This window comes from Pseudopodoces humilis, chromosome 3, assembly GCF_049639895.1.
Source record: "Pseudopodoces humilis isolate 2021_Gansu_Grassland_sample_001 chromosome 3, ASM4963989v1, whole genome shotgun sequence".
NCBI classification, from domain to species: domain Eukaryota; kingdom Metazoa; phylum Chordata; class Aves; order Passeriformes; family Paridae; genus Pseudopodoces; species Pseudopodoces humilis.
The window spans coordinates 107,107,693-107,129,929 of record NC_142202.1 but is presented as its reverse complement, the minus strand read 5'-3'; the positions used below and the strand labels follow the sequence as shown (position 1 = coordinate 107,129,929).

The 22,237-nt window shown below is 37.0% G+C and overlaps 1 protein-coding gene across 2 annotated transcripts; it reads left to right on the top strand.

The window, feature by feature from the left end:
* The first annotated feature begins 5,051 nt into the window (after positions 1–5,051).
* Positions 5,052–20,434, top strand: LOC102114230 (WD repeat and coiled-coil-containing protein-like). Of its 2 annotated transcripts, XM_088053371.1 has the most exons (4): positions 5,052–5,063; positions 5,944–7,863; positions 16,615–16,735; positions 19,912–20,434. In XM_088053371.1, the coding sequence occupies exons 1-4, from the start codon at positions 5,052–5,054 to the stop codon at positions 20,076–20,078; spliced, it is 2,220 nt and encodes a 739-aa protein (XP_087909497.1). In that variant the 3' UTR covers positions 20,079–20,434. The 2 variants fall into 2 exon arrangements, with proteins under 2 accessions (XP_087909497.1, XP_005521884.2); XM_005521827.2 differs by lacking the exon at positions 5,052–5,063 and having other exon boundaries at positions 5,781–7,863.
* Positions 20,435–22,237: the final 1,803 nt, after the last annotated feature.

Here is a 22,237-nt window from a genome sequence, read left to right as displayed (position 1 = left end):
CATGCACGTAATGACTACGCAACCATTCCTTGGCATTCATCTGTCCATACCCATTTCCTAGCCGAGTACTTCAGCTAGACGCATAAAGCAAGATCTATTCATCTATTTTAGGTACTTTATATGGAATGAATCATGCCCTAAAAGTATCTGTTTCTCACCACTGACTTTTAAGTGAATCAGGAAACAGGGTCTGACTTGCCTAGCTGTAGTGTGTATGTGCAGAGATATGTTAGAGAGCTGAGGCTCCATGCTGTTGCCTAATGAGAGCTTAGGTACTACCTTCATGTAGGTGGCTATAGCTATTTACTTCAATGCAGAAATACTAATTTGTGGGATGAATCCCACACCAACAATTAAATGAGGAATGAGTCTCATTCTCTGTGATCATGTTTGCATAACCATCCTGCTTTCCTTCCTAATTGCTCACCAGCTTTTCTTTAGCATTGTGAAGGCCCAAAAAACATTAAGCCCTTGATGAGAGTGAAAATTAAGTGGCCTTCTGAAAAGACTTGGTTTTCTTCTCTCCACTCCAGTGAACTACGAGAGTCTCACTTTAAACCACAAATGGGAAGGTTTGGGTGATAAAGAACTTCTTCACCATCTCTACTCCCCCAGATGTGCTGGTTTGCTATGTTAGAATTGCATATTTGCCTTTCTGTTACAGAGGAAAGGGAGTTCCAAGAGCCACAAACATCAAGAAAGCCATTGACAACACTCCTTGCAAGAGTGATGGACAGCTCCAGTTGGAATGATGTGATGGAGCATCTCTGGTGCCTTCCCTGAGGCCCAGAGAGATTTCAGAGAACCCAAGGTCCAGTGTCGGAGAGGTCAGTGCAGTCAGTGATACACGTATGACATTTGGAGAGTTGCCATCTAGCACTGTATCCCTGAGGGTAGAAATGAGCTCACCGAATTTATAAACTTCTACAAGATGAGACAAAACTTTTGTCTTGCAGTAGCAGTGTCTTGTCCATCATATATGTCCCCATGCTAGGTGCCTCTATTTAGAGATGATACATCATGCCAGCCTGATACCCTTAGCCCAGGCAGTTGCTCCAGAAAGGTAACACCAAGGGTCTGCATGGATGAAAAAAAACATTCTTAGAAAGAAGTTGTGACTTTTCTGCCTGAATTCTCCTTAGCTCAAATGTAGTCCACATAGAAAACATGAGGGGCTTGCTTTACACAATAATTTGCATTTGTGGGTTTTTTTAATTAACCAAACTTCTTAGCAATTCCTTAAATATATTTATGTAAAAAATATAGTATTTCCTTAGGTGTTTCCCACTTTACATGACATACGTACAAAAATGTGTAGTTGGTGAGTAAAACCCTATTCTGAGAGCAGGAAGAGCACACAGACATATCCCTGTCAGAGGAACACTGATTTACAAGGCACAGATCAGTGGATCTGCTCTGACAGATTACGTATTTTGTTTCTTCATTAACGGTGCATAATTTTTGCATTCTTTTTCAGTTAGCTTATGACAGATAACTACTTTTAAAAGCAGATCTCAAGGCAAAGAAATGTCAGTGCGGAAGAATAAAGACATTAAGTATGCATTTATTACGTAAATAAATACTCAAGCTTCTCAAAAGTGTTGAAGTAAATGACACATCTACTTAAATTGGTGAATTCATGGTGAGTAGCTTTAAATAAAAATACTTTTGAAGTAAAAATACCACAAAGTATTAGACATTTCATAAAGTTGGGTTAAATTAGTATTAGAAAAATTATTACTCCTACATTTTTATTAGATATTGAGCTGGATCTCTCTTCCTCTGAAGTCACCAGGAATATTAACATATATTTAATTAACTTGAAGCAAGATTTAGCCTGGAAGAGTTATTTTACCATGAGTAAAGGAGAAAATGAAGTCTGAAATTCAGTTTTTCCAGCAAGGCACTCAACTCAGATCCACAGAGATATTTAGATACCAGTCTCCCACTGGACAAGAAATAGACAGATAAATATATTTAAGAACCTGGAACTTATTAGCTCTGATCTATTTGGACACAAAAAGTATTCACTCTTTCCCTGAATAGCAAGTAGAGCAATGTGGAAAAACATCAATATAAATCAGTATTATAAAAAAAAAGGCAGCTCACTCTCTGCAATGATGAAAGCTGGATTAATTTTCCAACACTCATTATGAACCACAGGAACTCATGTCTACCAACTGGCAGCTATGTGCAAGTCAGTGTTCAGTTTTGGACTTTGCATACAACTTCTAAAACCCATCTCCTCCAAAGCACCAAGGACTGTCTGGAATTACTCTGCAGGAGAGAGCCAGCCAAGGTGCCACCAGCTGAAACACCTTGTTTAAACCACAGGTGGCATTCTGATCTCAGTTACACCAGAGTTAATCAGAGATGCTAATAGATTAGAATCTAGCTCATTGTAGGGGTAAAGACTGTGGTTGCTTACTGAAGTGTCTCAGATTTCTAACTGTGGTATTGCCAGGACATTTTTCAATTACAAGCCTTTATTTTGAGTGTGTGCTATAGAGATCTGTGCATGCCAAGGTGACGGAACAATATTATTTATATATATTTTTTTTTTCCAGAAAAATATGCTAACTGAATGAAGGGAATTTGTTTTTTCCTCTTTTTTTTTTTATCCTGTTTTTTAAAAATGAGGTTGTGCCAAACAAAAGTTCAATGTCTCTTTTATTCACTTTGTGCCTTCTTTGATCCCCAGTACAACATATTCAAATTCATAATCACGGCATAACTTAGGTTCTATTCTCTGCTGTATATTTTACAAGTCTTCCATTATTTACATTTAAAAAAAAATACAGTCTGAAAGATAACCTTATCTGAAATTAATTTAGTCATATATGGTGTTTATAGGGGTACCACAGGATTCTGTTCTCAGAGAAGTTCCTTGCCCACATTATTGACTCCCACCAGAAACACAAGACGAAATTCTTCAGATTCTCAAATGTTATCCCAAATGGAGTCTGAGCTTCCAATTCAGTTGCTACAGAATAGAGCTTGCAGTGTGTCTAAACCCTGCAGATTTCAAGGAACACTGAGCCTTAGAGAGTTTTAAAAGGGCACAGAAAATTCATGCTTACATGACCCCCCAGCTCACTACCATGCCAGTGGAACTTTGTGATGTTGCCATCTTTGTATCTGTGTATCTCAGATAATTAATTAGAAATAAGTACATTTCAGATGAAGTATGTCTTCATGTGTGTCATAAGTATGACTTCAGATGAAGTCCTATTTCCTAAAGCCTTCAGAGATAGATGAAAATTTCACTGTAGCTCTGCTGCAAATATTTTTCAAGACTTCAGTGTTTGTGAGATGACCTGAATTCCAAAATTGAGGGCGATTCTGGCAAATTTACTGGCAAACCTCACATATTCAGCCTTGTATTACCCTCAGATAATGTCGCAGACACTGCTGAAGAGCAAATGCTTTACGAGATAATGAAATTTAAAAAAAAAACACAACAGCAAATAAAGTCCAGTCTTCCCCACGAGTAGTTAGTCCATGCTCTCAAGATGACAGCATAGCTGGCAGAATGCACATTATCCCTAGCAAAACATTTGAACATTTCAGTCACAATGAGGCAGAAGTTTCTGCATCCAAATCACATTTTAGGTTGCTAGAATCCAGCTGCAACATAGTTTTGTTAGGACATTTAAAGCACAGTGTGCAGAATATAGATTAAATGCAGAATATAGATTAAATGCTGTGCCAAAGAATACCTTTATCAGATTCAGCAAAATACACCCAGAAGACAAAAAAGCAGTGAAACACCATTATTTTAAAGTAAAACAAGTATATATTACACAGACTCTGACAATTTATGGAACTGCTGGGATTGTATTTTAATGCAATCTGTTCATTATAACTACTATGGGTAAGAAACTTTCACTAATATAAAAAATAACAAAAACAATAATCCTGCTATGACTTGGAGGAAGTCATCAGACTTCCTAGTGAAATAGGTATGGCAGAGTGGCATCCATGTCACAAAGGCTAAGGTAAAATCATTAAAAAGCATGGTTTCAGCAAAAGCACAGAGACCAAAGAATTTACGAGTCTTGCATAAAAACAGATCTTCTAACCTGCATATTTAGCTTTTTAATTTTTAATTTTTTTGATGTTCTAGTCATCCTCGCTGGCTTATTCTTGAAGAATATTAAAAAGTTTTTATTTTGAATATAATCTTCATGAAATATTTCACAAAAGAAAAGAAAAAAAAAGGTAGCTGTGAATGAGCATGTGATATAATTGCACCAGTTTGGGAGTTCTTTAGTGGTAATAGCCATCCTCAGTAAATACACCTGGAAAAAGGGTATTAAAAAATTCTTACAACAGAGGTCCAACTGCCTTCAACAAGACATTTTCCTTGGGTTGTAATATACAAATATACAAATATGTAAATGTATAAACAAACTAAAGATGCAGAATGTGTATTGTTAAGGCTTGCATCTTTAACCACAGTGATTACACTGATAGCTTGCAAACCTTTGCCCAGGTTTAATTTATTCACTTTTTGTTAATTTAAAAAGCAAGAGACACAAGTTCCATGGAAGCTGAAAGGAGATGCACTGGCAAAACAAGAATTACAGAAGGATGCTGAGGATGAGGTTCAGTTACCTGTTTATAAGCTTCTAATTCCATCTTAGGCAGTCGAGGGACTATCTGGGGATCATCTCTTTGTTGCCAGCTGCCACCCCAGAAAGGTACTACTCCTCTTGAAGTCCTATGTTGTACCTGCCAGCTCAGTGTGGCTGTCTGAAATATCCTGGGGCACTGAAAATAGTAATGGTTGCTTGTATTTAAGTTCATTAATCCCACCCAGACTATTTATTCTCAGCCATATGCACATTCTGTCCAAGCTAACCCCAGAGAAGGCTGTGCTGAGGAGGGAAGGATGGAGGCACCCAAGGCAGTACATCTGGCCCAGGTCTGGGCCTGAAACAACACAGCCCACCCAAACTTCTGTATCCTCCCACAGCCCCACTGTGCTACAGCAATTTATTAGCTGGGTCTTTCGGGTCTTTGATGACTCAAGGATCTTGCATGCTGTTATGTTACATATTGTGGAAAATGCAGGGTTAGGAGAAACAGGAAATTTTTGGATTCCTCTCTGCATTCCTTCTGTATAACAAGGGAACAGCCCTCAGATACAGGTGGCTGGGAAGACCAAGAAAGAAATCAATATATATTTGTAGCTAGGAAGTATGTCCCAGTAAAATGAACACGAATCACTAACCAGCTCTCTTTGCTCCTAGACTATGTACTTGGGGTTTTTTAGTTCAGGTGTTTGTTTTTAAATCTCACCTTCCTTCGTCCTCTTGCAACTACTAACAGAATAGAGCATGATTTCCCTTTTTTACTTTACTTTCATAGCCATTTTGGATTTTGTCTCTTTGAAAGATGCTGCTCATCACAGATTGCAATCTGCCTTGTACAGGTCTCAGTTATGTTTAAATCTTCTTTCATCCTTCAAAGGCTGGCTGAAAGAAGTGTCAGGTCATTATTTCAGGCTGTAGCTTAATACTTAGGCTTACAAGTGTATGATCTCTCTCTTTGGTAAAGACCTTCATTCATTGAAGGTCAAAGTATTAGTGTTATTTTTAAATATATTCCCAGCACTGAAGAGTTAAAAATAGCCTTCTACGAAAACGCACAGTAATTGGTTAAACCTTGTTAGCAATCACATGAAGATAATAACTCCTCCCAGGAAAAGGCCTAGCCAAAGCAGCTTTGACATGGATTTATACTTAGAAGAGCAGCTGCAGGCCTACAGAGAAGGAGTTCACAATATAGACTCTTGGATGATTAGTGGAAAATAGCAGCTTGATACTGGAAAGGAAGGGAAGGAGACATGAGAAAAAAATTTTCTCATGATGATCCGCAAGTGAATTACATAGATTCTCTACTTAGGAACAATCACCATTAGAAAGAAAGCCTAAAAAGATGGACCTGGGAAAGGCAAAGCTGCTGAGAACTGGCCTCAATGCTTTATATCAAGCTATCCACCCTGTGCATGGAATTGCCTGGACAGATGGGAAGCAAGTGATACTGACTACTTTATACTATCAAAATGGAGAGCTGAAGTTTGGAGACTCAAGCATTGTTGGTCAATTTGAACATGTGCATGGGCTTTACTGGGGCCCATGTTGCTCTACAGATACCCCAGCTCTGCTCGCTGTTCAGCACAAGAAGCATGTAAGCATTTGGCAGCTGGTCTACAGCAGTGCAGAGAAGAAAAAGCCCTTGATTTCTCAGACTTGTGAAGTTGGTGAGCCATTTCCACTGCTTTCTCAGGGCTGTGTCTGGCATCCAAAGAAGGAGATCTTGGCTGTACTTACAAAACGAGATGCTTCAGTCCTGCATGCTGTTCGAACTGACAACACGCGGGTTAAGGCAGAGATCAAAAGCAGCGGACTCATTCACTGTGCTTGCTGGACTAAGGATGGTAATCGTTTAGTAGTTGCTATAGGCAGTGCCCTGCACTCCTACATATGGGATAATGCTCAGAAAGCTCTAAATATCTGCTCCTTTTGCCCAGTTTTTGATGTGGGAGGTTATATCTGCGCTATAGAAGCCACTCTGGATTTCCAAATTGCTGTAGCTACTGAGCTTACTTTAGATAATATCTGTGGTTTCAATGCAGGCATTGCATTTGATGTGCCCTCAGGTACAGAAGCTGGCTCTTTAATCTCACAGTCTGCTTTGGTGCTCGGTGATGAGGAATACTCCATGGACACACGAAGAAAGTCCATAGATTCAGATAGATCAGGTGTTGATTCAGTTGCTTCTTCTTCATCAGGTCCTGTGGATTTGACCCATATCCTTGCAAACCACCGTCGGTCTGATCCCAGTCCTCTCATTACTCTGAAACGCAAAGACTCTGCAGCAACAAATGGTCAAGATTCTTCTCACTTGATCTTGGTGACTTTTGAGAGGAAGGTAACGACCACCAGAAAAGTCACCATCCCAGGTATTCTGGTTCCTGATATAATGGCTTTTGACCTTAGAGCTCAGATTGTGGCAGTAGCCTCTAATACTTCTAATATTGTTCTGGTGTATTCAGTAACCTCTTCCTGCATGCCTCACATTCAACAAATCCAGCTGGAAAAAAATGAAAGACCAAAGGGCCTATGCTTTTTAACAGATAAACTCTTATTGATTCTAATTGGCAAGCAGAGGTTCCCTGAGCCTAATCTTATTCCATCTTCAAGTTCAGACAGGTATGTAATGCGTCTTATGGTCAAAGAATTGATGCTGGAAGAAAATTCTTCAGCATTGCCTGAGACTAAGCAAAATATGTTCTATAACTTTGAATCCTCTGTTAATATACCTGGAAGAAGAAAATTCTTTGAGAATCTTGCCACAGAAGACCAGCCTCAAAGCAGGGAGTTGTTAATACCTAGAAGCACAGTTATTCAGTCTCCAAGTGGCAGGAGAAGACTCATTGAAGAAGTAAAGAGCCCTAGTTATGAGCAGAGCCCTTCATCAAGTGTGAGTGACCTGGATGAAAAAAGGCTCCCAGGTGACTCCTTGGTGGCCTTGGAAACATTGGATGCTGAACCTACAAATCGCTCAGTGTCTCTCCGTGGTTTTAGATCACCTAGCAGGATTTCCAGCAGACCAACATCCCCTAAAGTGCAGTTCAGTGTGATCCAAGAAGCATCAAATTCTCCTAAAAACAACAATTTGCCAAGCGAAAGGGGAATGAGTCACATATCTAGAAATCTAGAGAGACTTTGTGGCAGTTTCAATGAGTTACAGCTGAGCCTTTCCGAAATAACGGACTTCGCTAGGAACGGGAGGAGGATATCTTTAGCCTACCCATGCTCCCAGGAACCGCCTGTCGTGCATGTCACTTACCAGGTAAAATGTTGTCAGTTTAGAAATACTGTGATAGGAACCAAACATTTTTAAACAATCTTGCATTTTTTAAACCGAGAGGATGCAGTTTATTCTTATCAACCCATAAGAAATGTAACCTAGGTTTGGCATCAAGCTTAATCTAAAATGGAATTATAATTTTTCATTGGAACAGTAACTCAGGATGATGTGGATAGTTTAGAGGATACTTAACATGGGAGATTTGCCTGTTTGTTCTTTGATCATGCACAATTGTCTTGGACACTGACTGATTTTGTATGCATCTGTCAGGACAGAACAGAGCCAGAGTTGTTAATCTGCAAAAGACTTATATTTTAGTTTAGTTCAGAGATAAGACAATGAATGGGGGGCTACAGTAGCTCACCAGAAATGTAATAACTTTAAACCTGAGCTCAGATCCAGGGTCTTAAGATAGACAGACTCACAGGAAGACTGAAACAAAGTATTGAATCTCAATTTATGGAAAATTTAAATGGACATAACATGAATTTGGCTTATTTCTAATTTGATTTCTCAACACTGTTCTTTGCAAAATAAGATGTACTCAATTTGTAAAACACATAACCACTTAAAATTTTACGAAAAAAAAACCTCAAACAAACAAAACCCTTCCAATCCATCAATATGTAATTATGATTTCATTAAATCAGAATTAATATCAGAATTTCAAACCATCATGTTCCTATCTACCCTTGTTTTGGCAAATTTCCTCCTAACTTCAATAAGAATTTCAACTAAGGAATGTTAGTTGGGTAATTATTTCTATCTACTATTTTTAATATTATTCACAGGAATACTAACATTATACTGATCAGATTTTTGAACATGCTGATTGTAATGATACAACTGGTGTCCCTTTCAGGATGTAGATTCCAATTATAAATGCATTCTTATCTACTGCAACATAAGCAGCATTATGTCAAAATAATACACTGCATTATGATGATGCTGAAGCAAATTTTACTTCCTTTAACTTTAAAGGAAGCCATACAGACATCTAAGTACCCCTCCTTAAACACTCATTAAGGGAATGGTGACTCAATTCAATAATGGTCATTACTTTCTAGTAATCGTTTACTTGGCATTTAAACACATTCTGGTGTGTTGCGTTCTCTGGACAAAAACAAAGATTTCAATCTGAATTAGTCAATAATTTAACTTGAACATATTATACAAATTCTGGTGAAAAAGCAGCATGTCTATTTTAAATAATTTAGGATTTTATTGGCCAAGAAGCAAGCCCTTCTGTTCTCCAGAATGTTCAAATTAATTTTGATTTCTTAACAAAAATCAATTTATTTATTTAGCAAGCAGCCCTATTTCTAGGATTCAATTGAATTAACCTTTCCCAAGAGAAGTTTTATTTGTGACATATAACATTAATCTAAGATCTGAAGTTGCTATACACATGCTTGCACCATAAGTAAGAATTAGTTAACTTGTTATTTTTCTTCAGAAAAATCAACAAAAAAATTAAGTGCTTCTAAAATACTGCTAGAAAAACTATGTTTAGAAAGGAATACTTATTTATCCAAACAGGTTAGTTTCACATTAAGCCAGCAGCAAGCACTGCTAGCATGGCATTACAATGACTCAGAAAAAGTGCCACTAATGCCTTCCCACACACAGCTTTCGTGGGGAAGTCTCAACTAATGCCCTGTATAGTTCAGCCCCTCTTCTGAAATCAAACAGGATCACAGCATGATGCCAAAAAATAATGAAGAGTAGACTTTGCAGAAAGGTCTACAGACAGACAGGGAAATATTTGCTTCATAGGCAATTAATTTTCAGAGAAACTGCTGTTTTGATTAGTTTATATTCAGACATCTGAAACTTGTTCCTCCTTCAGGAGTTGTTTAGTGCACGGTGAGCTCAGAGACCAGCTGGGCTGTGGGTTCCAGCCAGACTCTGTGTTCACCGAGCAAAAAGTCAGGAAATAGCTTTATTGCCTTATGATATAAATATCAGCCAGTGGAAAACATTCTAAGCTTTAGGAACACTGCAGTCTAGTCAATAATATGGCCATTATCTTCCAGCTCTTCGTGCCAAGTGCATGTCTTCTTAAGTGTCTCTATAATCCCCAGCACAGCAGAGGCTCAGTCTTGATTGAGAAATCTATTGTACTAAAGAATATAATGATCAGGACTGCATAACCATATTTATGCATTTAAAAAATAAAATGAAAGTTTAAAACATAATAGATAAAAATGTAGCAATAATTAACGAGCAGTTATGAACACTGTTTTGCAGAAGCATTATTGACATATTTATGTGTACTTCCTCTTCTGCTTAGAAAACTAAAAACCCCAAACATTTATTACTTAATAATTCATAATGTCTGCTCATTTAACAGTCATCAAAACCTTTGTTTATCCTGTTAGTGCAAGCCTGCCTCTAACTCCTCTGAAGTCACATCTATGCAGTGCTACCAGAATTTGTATTCTTTGTAGTTCATAGCCATAGAAGAAAACCACGATCATTCACACTTTGGAAATGTCACTGCACTATCACTTTTGTAATAGCATTCAGCCACCAGAGGTAACTTGATCATTCAACCCTGAAAAGCAAATATTATTGCTCTTTCATCACATAGAGGCTTGTGATTCGGGGGAATGTGGGAGGGTAGACAGACAAATGCAGTAAGAAGATATTATTTAAAAAGAAAAAAAAAAGAGGATCTGTCAGATTTTTTTTCTGTTTCATTTTGCAAAACGATATTTTTATCATCCTTTTCCCTCAGAAAAGAAACAGCTGCAGAATATTTAAACTAGTCTAATTCAAAAGCTAATTACAGTGGAAATAAAGCCAATCTGGATCTCAAATTAAAGACATTTAGGCAAACCTCTCCAGGAGGACTAAGATTCATTTTAATCTGAAGAATATCTTTAAACTCCTACATCTTGTTCACAAGCAGTAGATGTCAAAAGTTTATATCACTGAGAGCATATATTGCATAATTAAATAGGAAATAATATCTTTTCAGCAATTTGTCACAATGACTTTCTTTTCTTAGCACTCACCAATAATTGTACACAAGTCAATTTGTACTTTTATAGTATCTTCCTACAATTTCCTATGGGAAACTTTAATGTCAAGGTCAGCTACAAAATAAACTTTTTTTTTTTTTTAATACACATATCTGGGAGATGAACAGAAAGGATCCAAACATATGGCACTAAAGCTCTGATAGAAATGCATGACGTAAAGAATGGGAATATAAGGATGGCACAGTAAAATGAGCGAAGAGCAGGCTGAAATGATGAGCTGTAATAAGACCATGAACCCTTCCAAAATCCAAAGGGCATTTCTGACTCGGGCTGAGCAATAGAAAGTAAGTCATGAAAATGATGGAAGAGGAAGCTGATATGACTGTTCCCTGGAGTAAGAAACTAGTCAGCTATCCTGAAATTTATAAAGAAGAGATTTAGGATGACTGTAAAAGAAAGACCCGCAGTAGTCAAGAGAAGTGTGATTAATGCATGGATAACATTTTGAGCAAAGGTTGAGGAATTTGTTATGAACAAATTCTGTCAACAGTGTACTGAAACTGATCAATAACAGACAAGCAGGGTTTCTAGAGGAGACACAATTCCTTTTGTTAGAGCAGATGATTTGTTTGTTGGATACGCAGGTGCAAAAGGAAAGGAACATGTAATGTCAAAAATGAAGCAACCCAAGTTTTAACTGCACAAAGAAAGTAAAGATCATACATAAAGACCATGGAAGCACAAACACAAAAGGTGTATCTTAGATGACAATACACCTGAAACAGTAGCTGCAGAACTATTAACAGAGAGACAAGAGGAGAGAAATCCCAGCATCGTGTCACCAGGAATGTTGATGTGCCCTATAAATGCAAATTGCACTGGGATTTAAGCACCTCTGAGCACCTTAGATCTCTTCCAGCGTAAACATTTTACAGGCTTATGCTTCTCTGCCAGGTTAATTAAGGTTGCAATTGGAATGTCCCACATAAAGGTAAGGAAAGGAAAGACAGCAATATCTCCACCACAATAAAAACAGAATATACCAGAAAGCAGGCAGGAGTCACAGCAGCAGTAGAAATAATGACAGAGAAGGGGAGCAGTGCAAGCTGTCAAACCTAATGAACACTACCTGTGGCAATGCTGCACAAGGCGCAATGAGAATGTAAATCATAATTCTCCTTCCTTTTCAATGCTCTCTTCCTTAGCTATTTAAGTGTCTTCTGGAACAGAGCCCCCATATCTAGCTAATTTACTAGCTTTTTCTCATCCTGGACAATGAATATAGGGGCAAAGTAAAAGCAAGCTGAGTAATGGGTACTAAGGTATCAAACCTGAAATCACCAGTGGAGCACAACACAGTTGAAATCAAGGGTTTAAAAGAATGAAACCAGAATCCTAGACAACTACAGCACTATTCACTGTACAATGCATGTACTAACCCGATACCTATCCCTTATAAAAGAACAGATTATTAACACAAAGGAGATGAAGAATATTTAAAATACCTGTAGTTCAGTACAGTACTTGAAATCAAGCCACAGGGGAAATTATTTGTTCAACAGCAGAGAATAGGGATTAATAGAAGAAAAATAAGATAGTTAAGGAATTAACTGCAGGGGAGATAGGAATAGTTATAGTAATATACAAGAAAATGGAAAAAAAAATTACTAGTAGATTTTCTCATGATGGATTTTCAAGCTCATGTAAAAGTTTCATTAATGATCTGCTGAATTATGCTTATAAAATCTGCATAGGACATGCAGTCAGTAATATTTTTGATAAAGGATCAGGATTTCAGATCTGTAAATTGATGACTATTATTTAACATCTAGAATAAAAAAAAAATTAAATTAACTAAATGAACTAATATAAAGGGCATAGTAATATATTCCAGGATTAAGAGATGAAATTTCTGCTTTTGTACATGCTAAGTGACTACAAGATGATTGTGAATCCAAAATACAATACTGTTATGAAAAGAACAAAGGCAGTGTGGGAGCATATCAGTGAGGCACATCAGCAGGTATAGAGCACTGGCAACACAGCTGGCAGGTCTCATCTGAAAATCATTTTACATTCCTAGGCATCCATGGGCAAGAAAGATGTATTAAGACTTCAACTGATCTCTAACCCAATGTCAATAAAACCAACTCTGATTGGTAGCACATTCTCATTTACTTCACTCTTTCATCTATTGTTGAATTTAAGTTCATTGAGGTGATCTTAGCATGCAGGGGAGCATAGGCAGTGGTTTAGGAAATACAAGACAAATGAAGAAAAGGTCAAGAGGTAGAACTAGCTCCAGCTGACTGCTCAGTGGGGTCCAAAATAGGGAGAGAAGGCATATTAATTTATTGTGCAGACATCTGTGAGGTATGTAACATCTCATCCACTAATCCTTTTGCCTTAGTAAACTATTTTTTTCTCGTACCTATTTGCAATCCAAAATGTGAGTTTTGAAAGACAGTTTGGCACTGCTGTGATGGGCTGGCTGCTTCCCAGAACACCCTTTATAGCTATAAAATCTCATCTGGGCAGGCTGACACAGGTGAAGGAAAACAGTTATTGAATTGATCATTTATTTTTTCTGGGTTTTTGTTGAAGAAGAGTTGGACTTACTACAGAAAGTTGGCTAAAGAAACTTAATCTGAAAATATACACTAATGTATGTGGAAATATACTTGCTTCTTCTGTGATTAAGATGTTCTTTGTCTACTAATAAACTTTGTTCTAGAATAAAGCAACTAACACAAGGGATTTTAATCTGGGCATTTCAGGTTCTCTAATTCCTATTGGAGAAAAATAACAATATAGCAAAAACAGACATGGATTTTGGGAAGAGGTGGATTAAACCTAGATTTGGCTATAAAATTGTCTTTGGGTTAAGGCATGCAAGTGGGAAGTACCAATGCAAGCTTTTAGTTGTACCTCTACCTCTGTCACAAATTACTTCCATGACCTTGGCTAAATCTCTTAAGCTCCCTGTATAATGGTATGATCATCTATAAAAAGGGGTTACTAAGAGTTACCTGCCTCACAAGAAGGTAGAGGTTTAAATCAGTTAATCTGTGACATGTGTGTGAACACATTCCTCCAAGAGAAGGCACATTATCATCACTTAAACTGAGCATTAAACAAAAAGGCTAAATAATTAGATTATAACAGAGAAAGATTCTTGACCTGACAGAATTTGTAAAAAGTTAAAAATAAGTGTGTAAAATGATTATGTTTATCATTATAAATAGAAGTATATGACAAAGACAGAGAAAATAGCACATATGACACTGGCAGTGACAAAAGACAAACAACCAAGTCTTGATCTTTCAGGTCTGTACTTGAAAAACTGTTTAGGATAAAACGTAGGTGTTGTGTAGTTTTGTGTATACAAAAATGTCTTTCATTCCCAATGGCTGTTCCAATCATAATGTGCAATGCTATATAGAAAACAAACTAGAAGAAAGTTGTCTTGAGTATATGTTTCCATTTAACTGATTTTAAGTCAAGAGAGACAGAGCTAGATTATTTTCTGATAACTCTTGAATTGAAGCATATCTATGTGGAAAATGGACCACTTGGGACTAGGCAATGAGCCTGTCTCATTTACAGTCCATTTTTTTCTATAATTCATGAACTGAAGTTCCAGTTTAAATAAACTCTGCTATGTCAACCTGAACTCAGGAAAATGAAATAATTGTTAGATGTGCTAGTCCACAGTCTGCAGCAATGACAGAGCTTTGCACAAATACCTGCACAGGCAAAGAGCAACTTTGCAATGCCTGTGCAAAGTACATGCTCACTGCTGAACATTCAGCCTACTGAGTTTTGGGTGTGTTTAGGTTTAATAGAATATAATATTACATTACTTGGAAATACCTAAAAATGACAAAGAATTTCTTTTATATAGTTACAGGTGTAACAAAAAGTTGCAATAGATTTATGACTAAGAAAACTTCCTTGAAAGTTTTCTTGAAAATCTTCCTTGAAAGAAAACTTTATGGCTAAGAAATACTTCCTTGACGCATTCCTTAGATATGTCCTTTATTAATTATGCACCAACAAATTTCTGGTTGTTTGGACTGCGGAAAAAAAGAGAAGACCCTTGAAAGTTGGAAAGTTCATGTTTTCAATGGAAAGATTTTTTTTTATGGGTCTTATGTATAAAAATCAATCATAATAAATAAATAAATAAATAACAAATCAGCCATAGACTATCTGCATGAGCAATTTATAGCAGATTGGGGGAAAAGACATTTGCTACAGTCAGCAGACATTCTGATTTACAGTATTCAATGTGGCTGCATGACAGTACAGATACTGTGTACAGAAAAGTGAAAGGGATTGATTTAGAGAGGTTGTTACACAGCAAAAATGCACACGTTCACAGAGAGCAACTGTCAAAAGACACGACAATTAGAAATGAAGACAAGCATTACAAGAGACATTTATTTAGTCAAAGGTCAGATTACTGTGCACACAAATAGAAGATTTAGTTGTGAATTCATTCAACTGTTAAGTTTTACATTAGCAAGAAAAAATTCAAGGGTGTGAAGTAGACACAGACAGAGTAGGACTAGAATAGGAGTTAGGATAGATGAGATCCTGTCAGCCCATTCTGAAACCTTGGATCCCTTTTGAATATATGAAACAGAGGGGTCTGTGAAATTGGGTAAATAGACTGTTTATTCATAACAAATATGTAAAATCTGGTGGTATTGCAAACATAAAGATGCAAAAGAAAAATAAACTAAGCAAAACATAACACAGGGAGAAACTACACAGGGAGAAAGCATGTAAAGAACAAAATGAAATTTACAGGACAAAGTATAGCAACATTATTTAGAAATATTTAGAAGAAAATGTCCTATTCACATCTATTTCATAGTGACATTGAGTCATTGGAAAATTTTCAATGTTAAAAGGACTTTTAAATGATAGCAGATAGGAAAATGTAAATTCAAATATGTATCTACTCCATGACCATAGTAGCTCAACTATTTTTTGTCCTTGTACCTTGAAGTAACCAGAAAGATGAAACACAAAGATGTTTATTCTCAGGGCCACCTAAATTTCATGAAGCACAAACAAGCCACCTTTATAATCAAGTGTGTTCTTCCAGTGAATACCAGAGCAAATTCCAAGGCTTAAAATACATACATTCCCTCTCGCTCAAAGCAAGATCACAGGATTCTCAAGCTACCTTGCTGTAACAGCTTTTCAGAGAGACTGTGGCTGTGTCCAGTCTCTCTGCAACACTCCCTGTGCCAAAATAACCCTGAGGTTATTTTAGCAGGGTGGAATAGCTGCCCAACAGCTCTCAAACCCACCTACACATAGAGCTGAAACTGAGCAGAGTACTCATTTACTCTGACAGCATCTGGAACAACATTATTCTAGGAATGATACATTCCCTTCCACTAAACTGCCTTCAGGCAGGGAGGCCCAACAGACACACAGATGCCCACCCCAGGACAATACACGTACAGGGCTGAGGCAGCTTTGAGCTGCAGAAGCTCATAAAGCAAAAACCAAAGAGACATTTTCATCCTCCTCATATGGGACTATGACATTGTGTTAAGAATGGTACTGCATGATGATGTCATCTATAAACTGCAGGAAAGACAGACCAAAAAAAAGCGAAATGACTAAAGAACTGAAAGGAGTAAGAGCAGAGGAATGGTTATAAGAACTCGGGCTCAATGTCTAAGCCATTAACAAGATCTTTTCTTTTACATACATGCATATGAAGAAAAGCTTTTCAAATGGATCAGTTACTGAAGAAACAAAAGATGTTCTCCTCTGTGATGGCAAGATCCATTTGAGTTTAGTCCAGCAGCTGTTTGATCTGCCTGTTATTGAAATGAAACACGGTATGTTCTTTTTATTTCTGCTATCAGGTTTCACCTGAGATATTTAGCATAAAAGAGACATTTTTACCCCAGACTTTAGTAAACTGAGCTAACTAACTTTTTTGGAAGTGTGTGTTTTCCCATGTCTGAAATACAGCAGAGTCTCTTGAAATAATTTAAATGCTAATTAACTGCAAAGCTACCTATTAGCAGAGTAATATGTTAGGTGCCTCTGCAAAGGAAGGTTGAGAAAATAATCAGTACACTGTGATACCTGGAAGTAGAATTACTTTCCTAAAACCTTTTGGCATTTTGCTTCACCCATTCTTACTACCACGTCTTGGCCCTAAGAGTAGAGTATAGGTTGGAGAAAAATTCACTCTCAGAATATGATATATATATATATATATATATATATATATGTATCAAGTAGCATTTGGGATTATTTTAATGTAAGATAAAAAATGAAGCTCAATGTTCCTATTTGCCAATCTCCCATTTTTACCACCTACCACTGATTAACTCATAAAGACAGATGCCACAAAGGGAACTCTGGCCCCAGACTGGCCTCTAAATTGCCTTGTCCCTGTCTGTTCCTGTGACACCTTTTCAGCAACACACACTCTGTCACTTCTTAGTCATTTCTCTATAATGCTTCTGATGGCTTTTCTCATCATAGACTACTATGATCCTTTCTGAGGTAGTTCCAGAAGATAAGGATATGCAGGTTCCACATTTTTGTCAGGTATCTTCCTTGACTATGCAGTGCACTGGAAGCATATATGAAAAAATCCTACTTGCTGTTGAGATCTGAGCTATTTCCCATCAGGTTTCTGCAGCAACATGATGCAGTGCTGCGGGGTGAGGAGGAGCTCATTTTTGGCCTGAATTTCCAGTTCTTGATTTTAGAAATAAATGCCCATAATAAACAAAGGGACTGAGAAAACCTATATTCAGCTCTACAGAGCAGTTGAATATTTAATTAGCAAAACACCTCTCCTCAATTTCATGTATTAGACTTCAGAGATATCAAAAAGATAATGTCATAGAATCATCCTAACGTGTCCCTCTTTCTGCTCAGATTTCTGATATTGAGTCTGTATGCTTACAGCAAAAAGAAAAACTGAAACAACAATCTTTCTAAAATTCACCAAAATCCTGCAAAATTATGATGTTTGGAATGGAAGCAGTTGTGTTGCTCTTTATTCAGTTCTAGATAGTACTTGCTTATATTCCTAAAAGTTTCTTTGGACACAAGACATAAATATTAAATGTGAAGTTTAAAAATATCACTCCCGTCCTTTAATACTATATAATTAAAGGGTATGTAATGAAGAGCATGCTTGCATTATAATGACAGCCAGGCATTTTTTACTATGAGTAAACACTTAAGCATTAATAGATTGGAGGGAAAAGCTTCACAACTGTAAGTCAAATTAATGTCCACAGCAATGCTGTTAAGATCATCAGAGTTAAAAGAGCAAAGAGCTCGGCCTCATTGTTTGCGCTTTAAACCCAGAACTGTAATACCATTACCTGTGCTAAACATAGTCTGTCATGGAGTGCCCTGCTAGCAGCACACAGGAGTCTCTCTTTTTGGCACACCATCACAATAATTGTTCACTGTAAAAGAGACTACACTCTGCACATGGCTTTTCCATTGAAATATTCCATGGGATATGCTTCAAGCAAGTGTTATCAATGACACTGAGAATTCCCAGTATTTCAATGGACAAAAGTAAGTCTCAAGAGTCTGACACAACAGTATGCTTCATCAATTTGATGAACAATGGAATATCCATTTGGACCATAGAACTTCTACTTTCAGGCCCACTGCTCACAGAATTTGAAATCTGTTCAGATTTAGAAAGAAAGTATTAAGAGCAGAAGATTAAAGATTCATGGTTTGGAAAGATAATCTTCTTATGATGTAACAGGTGACATGAGAACATATAACCAGCCTGGAAAAGTGCTTTGATAGTAGTTAAAGAAGGGGAGATTTACCTTCTCCAAGAGCATGCTTTGTTACGACTGACAAAAAATAAGAATGGTTCACTTAGATTTTCCAGAGTTCCTTGTTTCACATTCAATTTCAAAAACAGTTTTATATCCCAATATCTAAAATCCCAACACAGAAACTATTGGGGCTTTCTTTCCTTCATATCCCAGCTAATGCCCCTGCTCAATAATGACAGAATCACATGCTCTAAGGAAAGTGTGTCATATAAGGGCTTCCACAACGCTTTTAAGGTACCACGGATTTTTTTTCCCATAAAGTGACAAACTGGGGAAAAAAGAAAAAAAAAAAAGAAAAAAGAGAATTTGCTCTTTTCTATGAGAACTGCAATATCCAGCCAAAAAGAAAGCCAGATGAATCACTAAATAAAATAATAATTTTTAAGCCAATTTGCTAAGAAAAGTAAAAACAGAGTGGGGGGAGGTTTATTTTCAACTTCTATGCAATACAGAAAGAGAACCTAAATGGTTTTGAAGTCTTTTGGTTTTTAAATCTTGTCTCTTTTTTATTTTCAGAAAAAAGATATTTAAAATGCCATCCATATTTTGTTCATTCTCTTTAGAAGAAGATTCAATAAATAATTAAAAGACACAACATTTTACCATAGCAGCTTTTGTAAATCATATTTGTAAATAATTTTCAAGGTGTAACATTCTTCTATTTGCTATATGAATTTGAAAACATATGGAAAAATCTTGTTTTGACAGTAATGATCTGGAGACCCCTACTCTCTACTAGAACAAGCACAATCATTTTTGTTGGCAACTTTTCCAGTTTTTATAATCTCTCTGTCATTTGGGTAGAGCAGATGAGTGAAAAGGATGAGCAGATGTCATCAGAACAAAAGTCAGCATGGAAAGGCTGGTGGAGTTCTGAAAAGATGAAACTACTTATAGTTTATTAGAACTAGCAAAGATGCACCTTGTGTTTAAACTTAATTTAAACAAGGGATGAAATGCCTCAAACCTTGCAAGACCTTTAATTTAGCCCCTCACTGCATTTGCACAAAGGTGTGTTGAGCATGGATTGTCAGACCTTAATGTCATTAGTGTAATAAGGCTTTAGTGCACCAAAAGAAAGCCTGCTCTGCCTACGTGCTCACTGACTTTTAAAAACGTGCTTCTACATTTACATAACCAGATCAGTGCACTCATTTTCTTTTTTTGCTTAATTTTTGTAGGCTCTTCTTGGATTGTGCTCACTGCAGACAAGGACGGCTTTGTGCCATTAATATTCAAAGCCACACAAGAGATAATCATAAGGGATGGAACTGACAGTTCAGAAGTCTGTGGAGGTCACTCCCACAAAAAAAGCATCCCAATGCGACCACCAAGCAGAGTGACATAATTTCTGAACAAAGAACTCCAATGACCTTCTTTTCTCCTACAATACAGAGACATTCTGTCGTCTCAGATACAGAGAGACTAGAAAGCTGTCTACACGACTTTCCATGTACTGAAACTGTAAAATCTGTGGCATGGTTACACTATAGCTACATCCTCGGGTTGGCTGGACCCTCACAACTTCTTCTGAAGGACTGGACCTACAGCGAAGTTCACCGCTGCTGCTGTTATTAATGGCTGTCATGCACTGGAGCAGAGTACTGTCTACTTTGATTGAGGTCAGGATGTTCTTGGAGGAACAGTATAATGCTAAAAATCATGCAGTAACAACAAATCTAGCTGGTGCAGGTGTACAGTCTCCATAAAACTTGAAGAAAATACAACTGAAGAGCTTTTTTATTCATTAAGGAAAACCAGGATAGGGAAAAAAAAAAAGAAAAATTGCTTCAGGCTCTCTTCTGTTCCAGCTGGGTCCCATGGAAACCTGCAACAATTTCAGAAATGTCTAATTTTTATATGAAAATGCTCAATTACTAAAAAGGCTGCATCACTGTCTCCTGTCAGTGTCTTACACAGCATGTAAATTTATACATGCACACAGAAGAGAAAGAAAAAATCTTGCAAGATAAATTGAGGATCAAAGACGTTGAATGTAAATTTCATTTGGCTAAATGCAGGTGTATACACTGAACGTTTCATCTACACTCCTGCACGATCAGTCAAAAAAAGGAAAGCACTTCTATAGCAGATTATTCATGCCCTAACAGAGATTTCTAAAACTGATTGTGGTGATCTGTCCCTATTAAATAAATAAATAAGTGCCTGTTCCTTTCCACTGACTTCAAACACAAGCAGGAGGACTGGTTTGAACAAAAACATTTACATTTAGCCAGGTGAACCTCAACCTCAGAGACAAAAGACAATACAGATACAGGTGAGAGTCAGGCAGGCAGATCCATAGAAACTAAACTATCGTGATTATGTGATATAGACAAAAGGGAAGATCTTAATGAACTCCCTAATTTTTCCTCATTAAAATGCAAAGAGAAGGATAAAGTAGAGTGAGCAGCCATGTGTGCAAGGGCATTTTGTACTGCTGGAACCATGGAAAGGTGTGCCTGCTTCACCCTGTACAGCCAGGGAAACAGACTAGGAAAGATACTTAAGCTACTATTAGGAGTTATTTTTCCTATTGTGCATTTTGGGTCTTGTTAATACTCCTGGGGAGTCTTTTTTTCCCATCCTGGGAACTGTGGCAAGCTCATTCATAGGGCACAGATACTAAAATCCAGTTACAGCACTTCACTCCATACAAACACTGGGTCGAGACAGTAGATCTATGCTCTGAAGGACCTTAATGGGTTTGGAGGTTTGGCATTAGTACCATTACAGTAATGCAGCCAGGAATCTCATAAGGAACAATTTCAGTTCTTGAAAAAAGTAAACACTTTCATTTCATTGAATTAAATGTTTTCTTCATGCAAATATCCTCCCAGGGACAAAGGAATCATCATTCTAAATCATCTACAACCACAGGCATGCAATACAGCAGAGTGTATTTGTACTACCTTGTTTGCAAAGATCTCTTTAAGCAGCCTCAAGAAGCATTCATGATTGTAAAAAAAATAAATCTCAAACAACAAATAAATATGACTTTTTAAGTATTAAACACATAATTCACTCTATATTTATTTGGTTAATTGGAGTTTGTGCTTATTTGCATTAGAATTGTGGTTAAATGGGTTTTTGTATTACTACTGCTTTAAGAATTTTATTTAAGTGATGCTTTCCTTCACTGAAATCAGCACAAATCACTGAAATCAAATAACTAATACAGAGGTTCACAGACATAGCGTGGTGAGGGAAGACATGATCAGATTTCCAAAGGACATAGCACATTTCAAAGCAGCAGATGTTTCTAATCCTGCAAATACCTTTGATTAACATCCTTGTGTCTCCTAAGTGTTGGGTATTTACAATGCTTATGTTATGTCCAAGCAAAATAAAACTTAATTATAACTAACTAGAATAAAGGAAGGATATATTTTGGAGGACTACTTAGGCTCAAATAAAGGAAGAACTACAATGAAATTTTTCTCACAAATATTATCTTGTATGGGTGATAATCTCATAGTTTGGTCCACTTGAATCAAAACACAGAAA

Coding starts and splice junctions, on each gene's coding strand:
- LOC102114230 (XM_088053371.1), top strand. Junction 7,864..16,614: donor TCGTGCATGTCACTTACCAG/GTAAAATGTTGT, acceptor ATGCATATGAAG/AAAAGCTTTTCAAATGGATC. Junction 16,736..19,911: donor TGTTATTGAAATGAAACACG/GTATGTTCTTTT, acceptor TAATTTTTGTAG/GCTCTTCTTGGATTGTGCTC.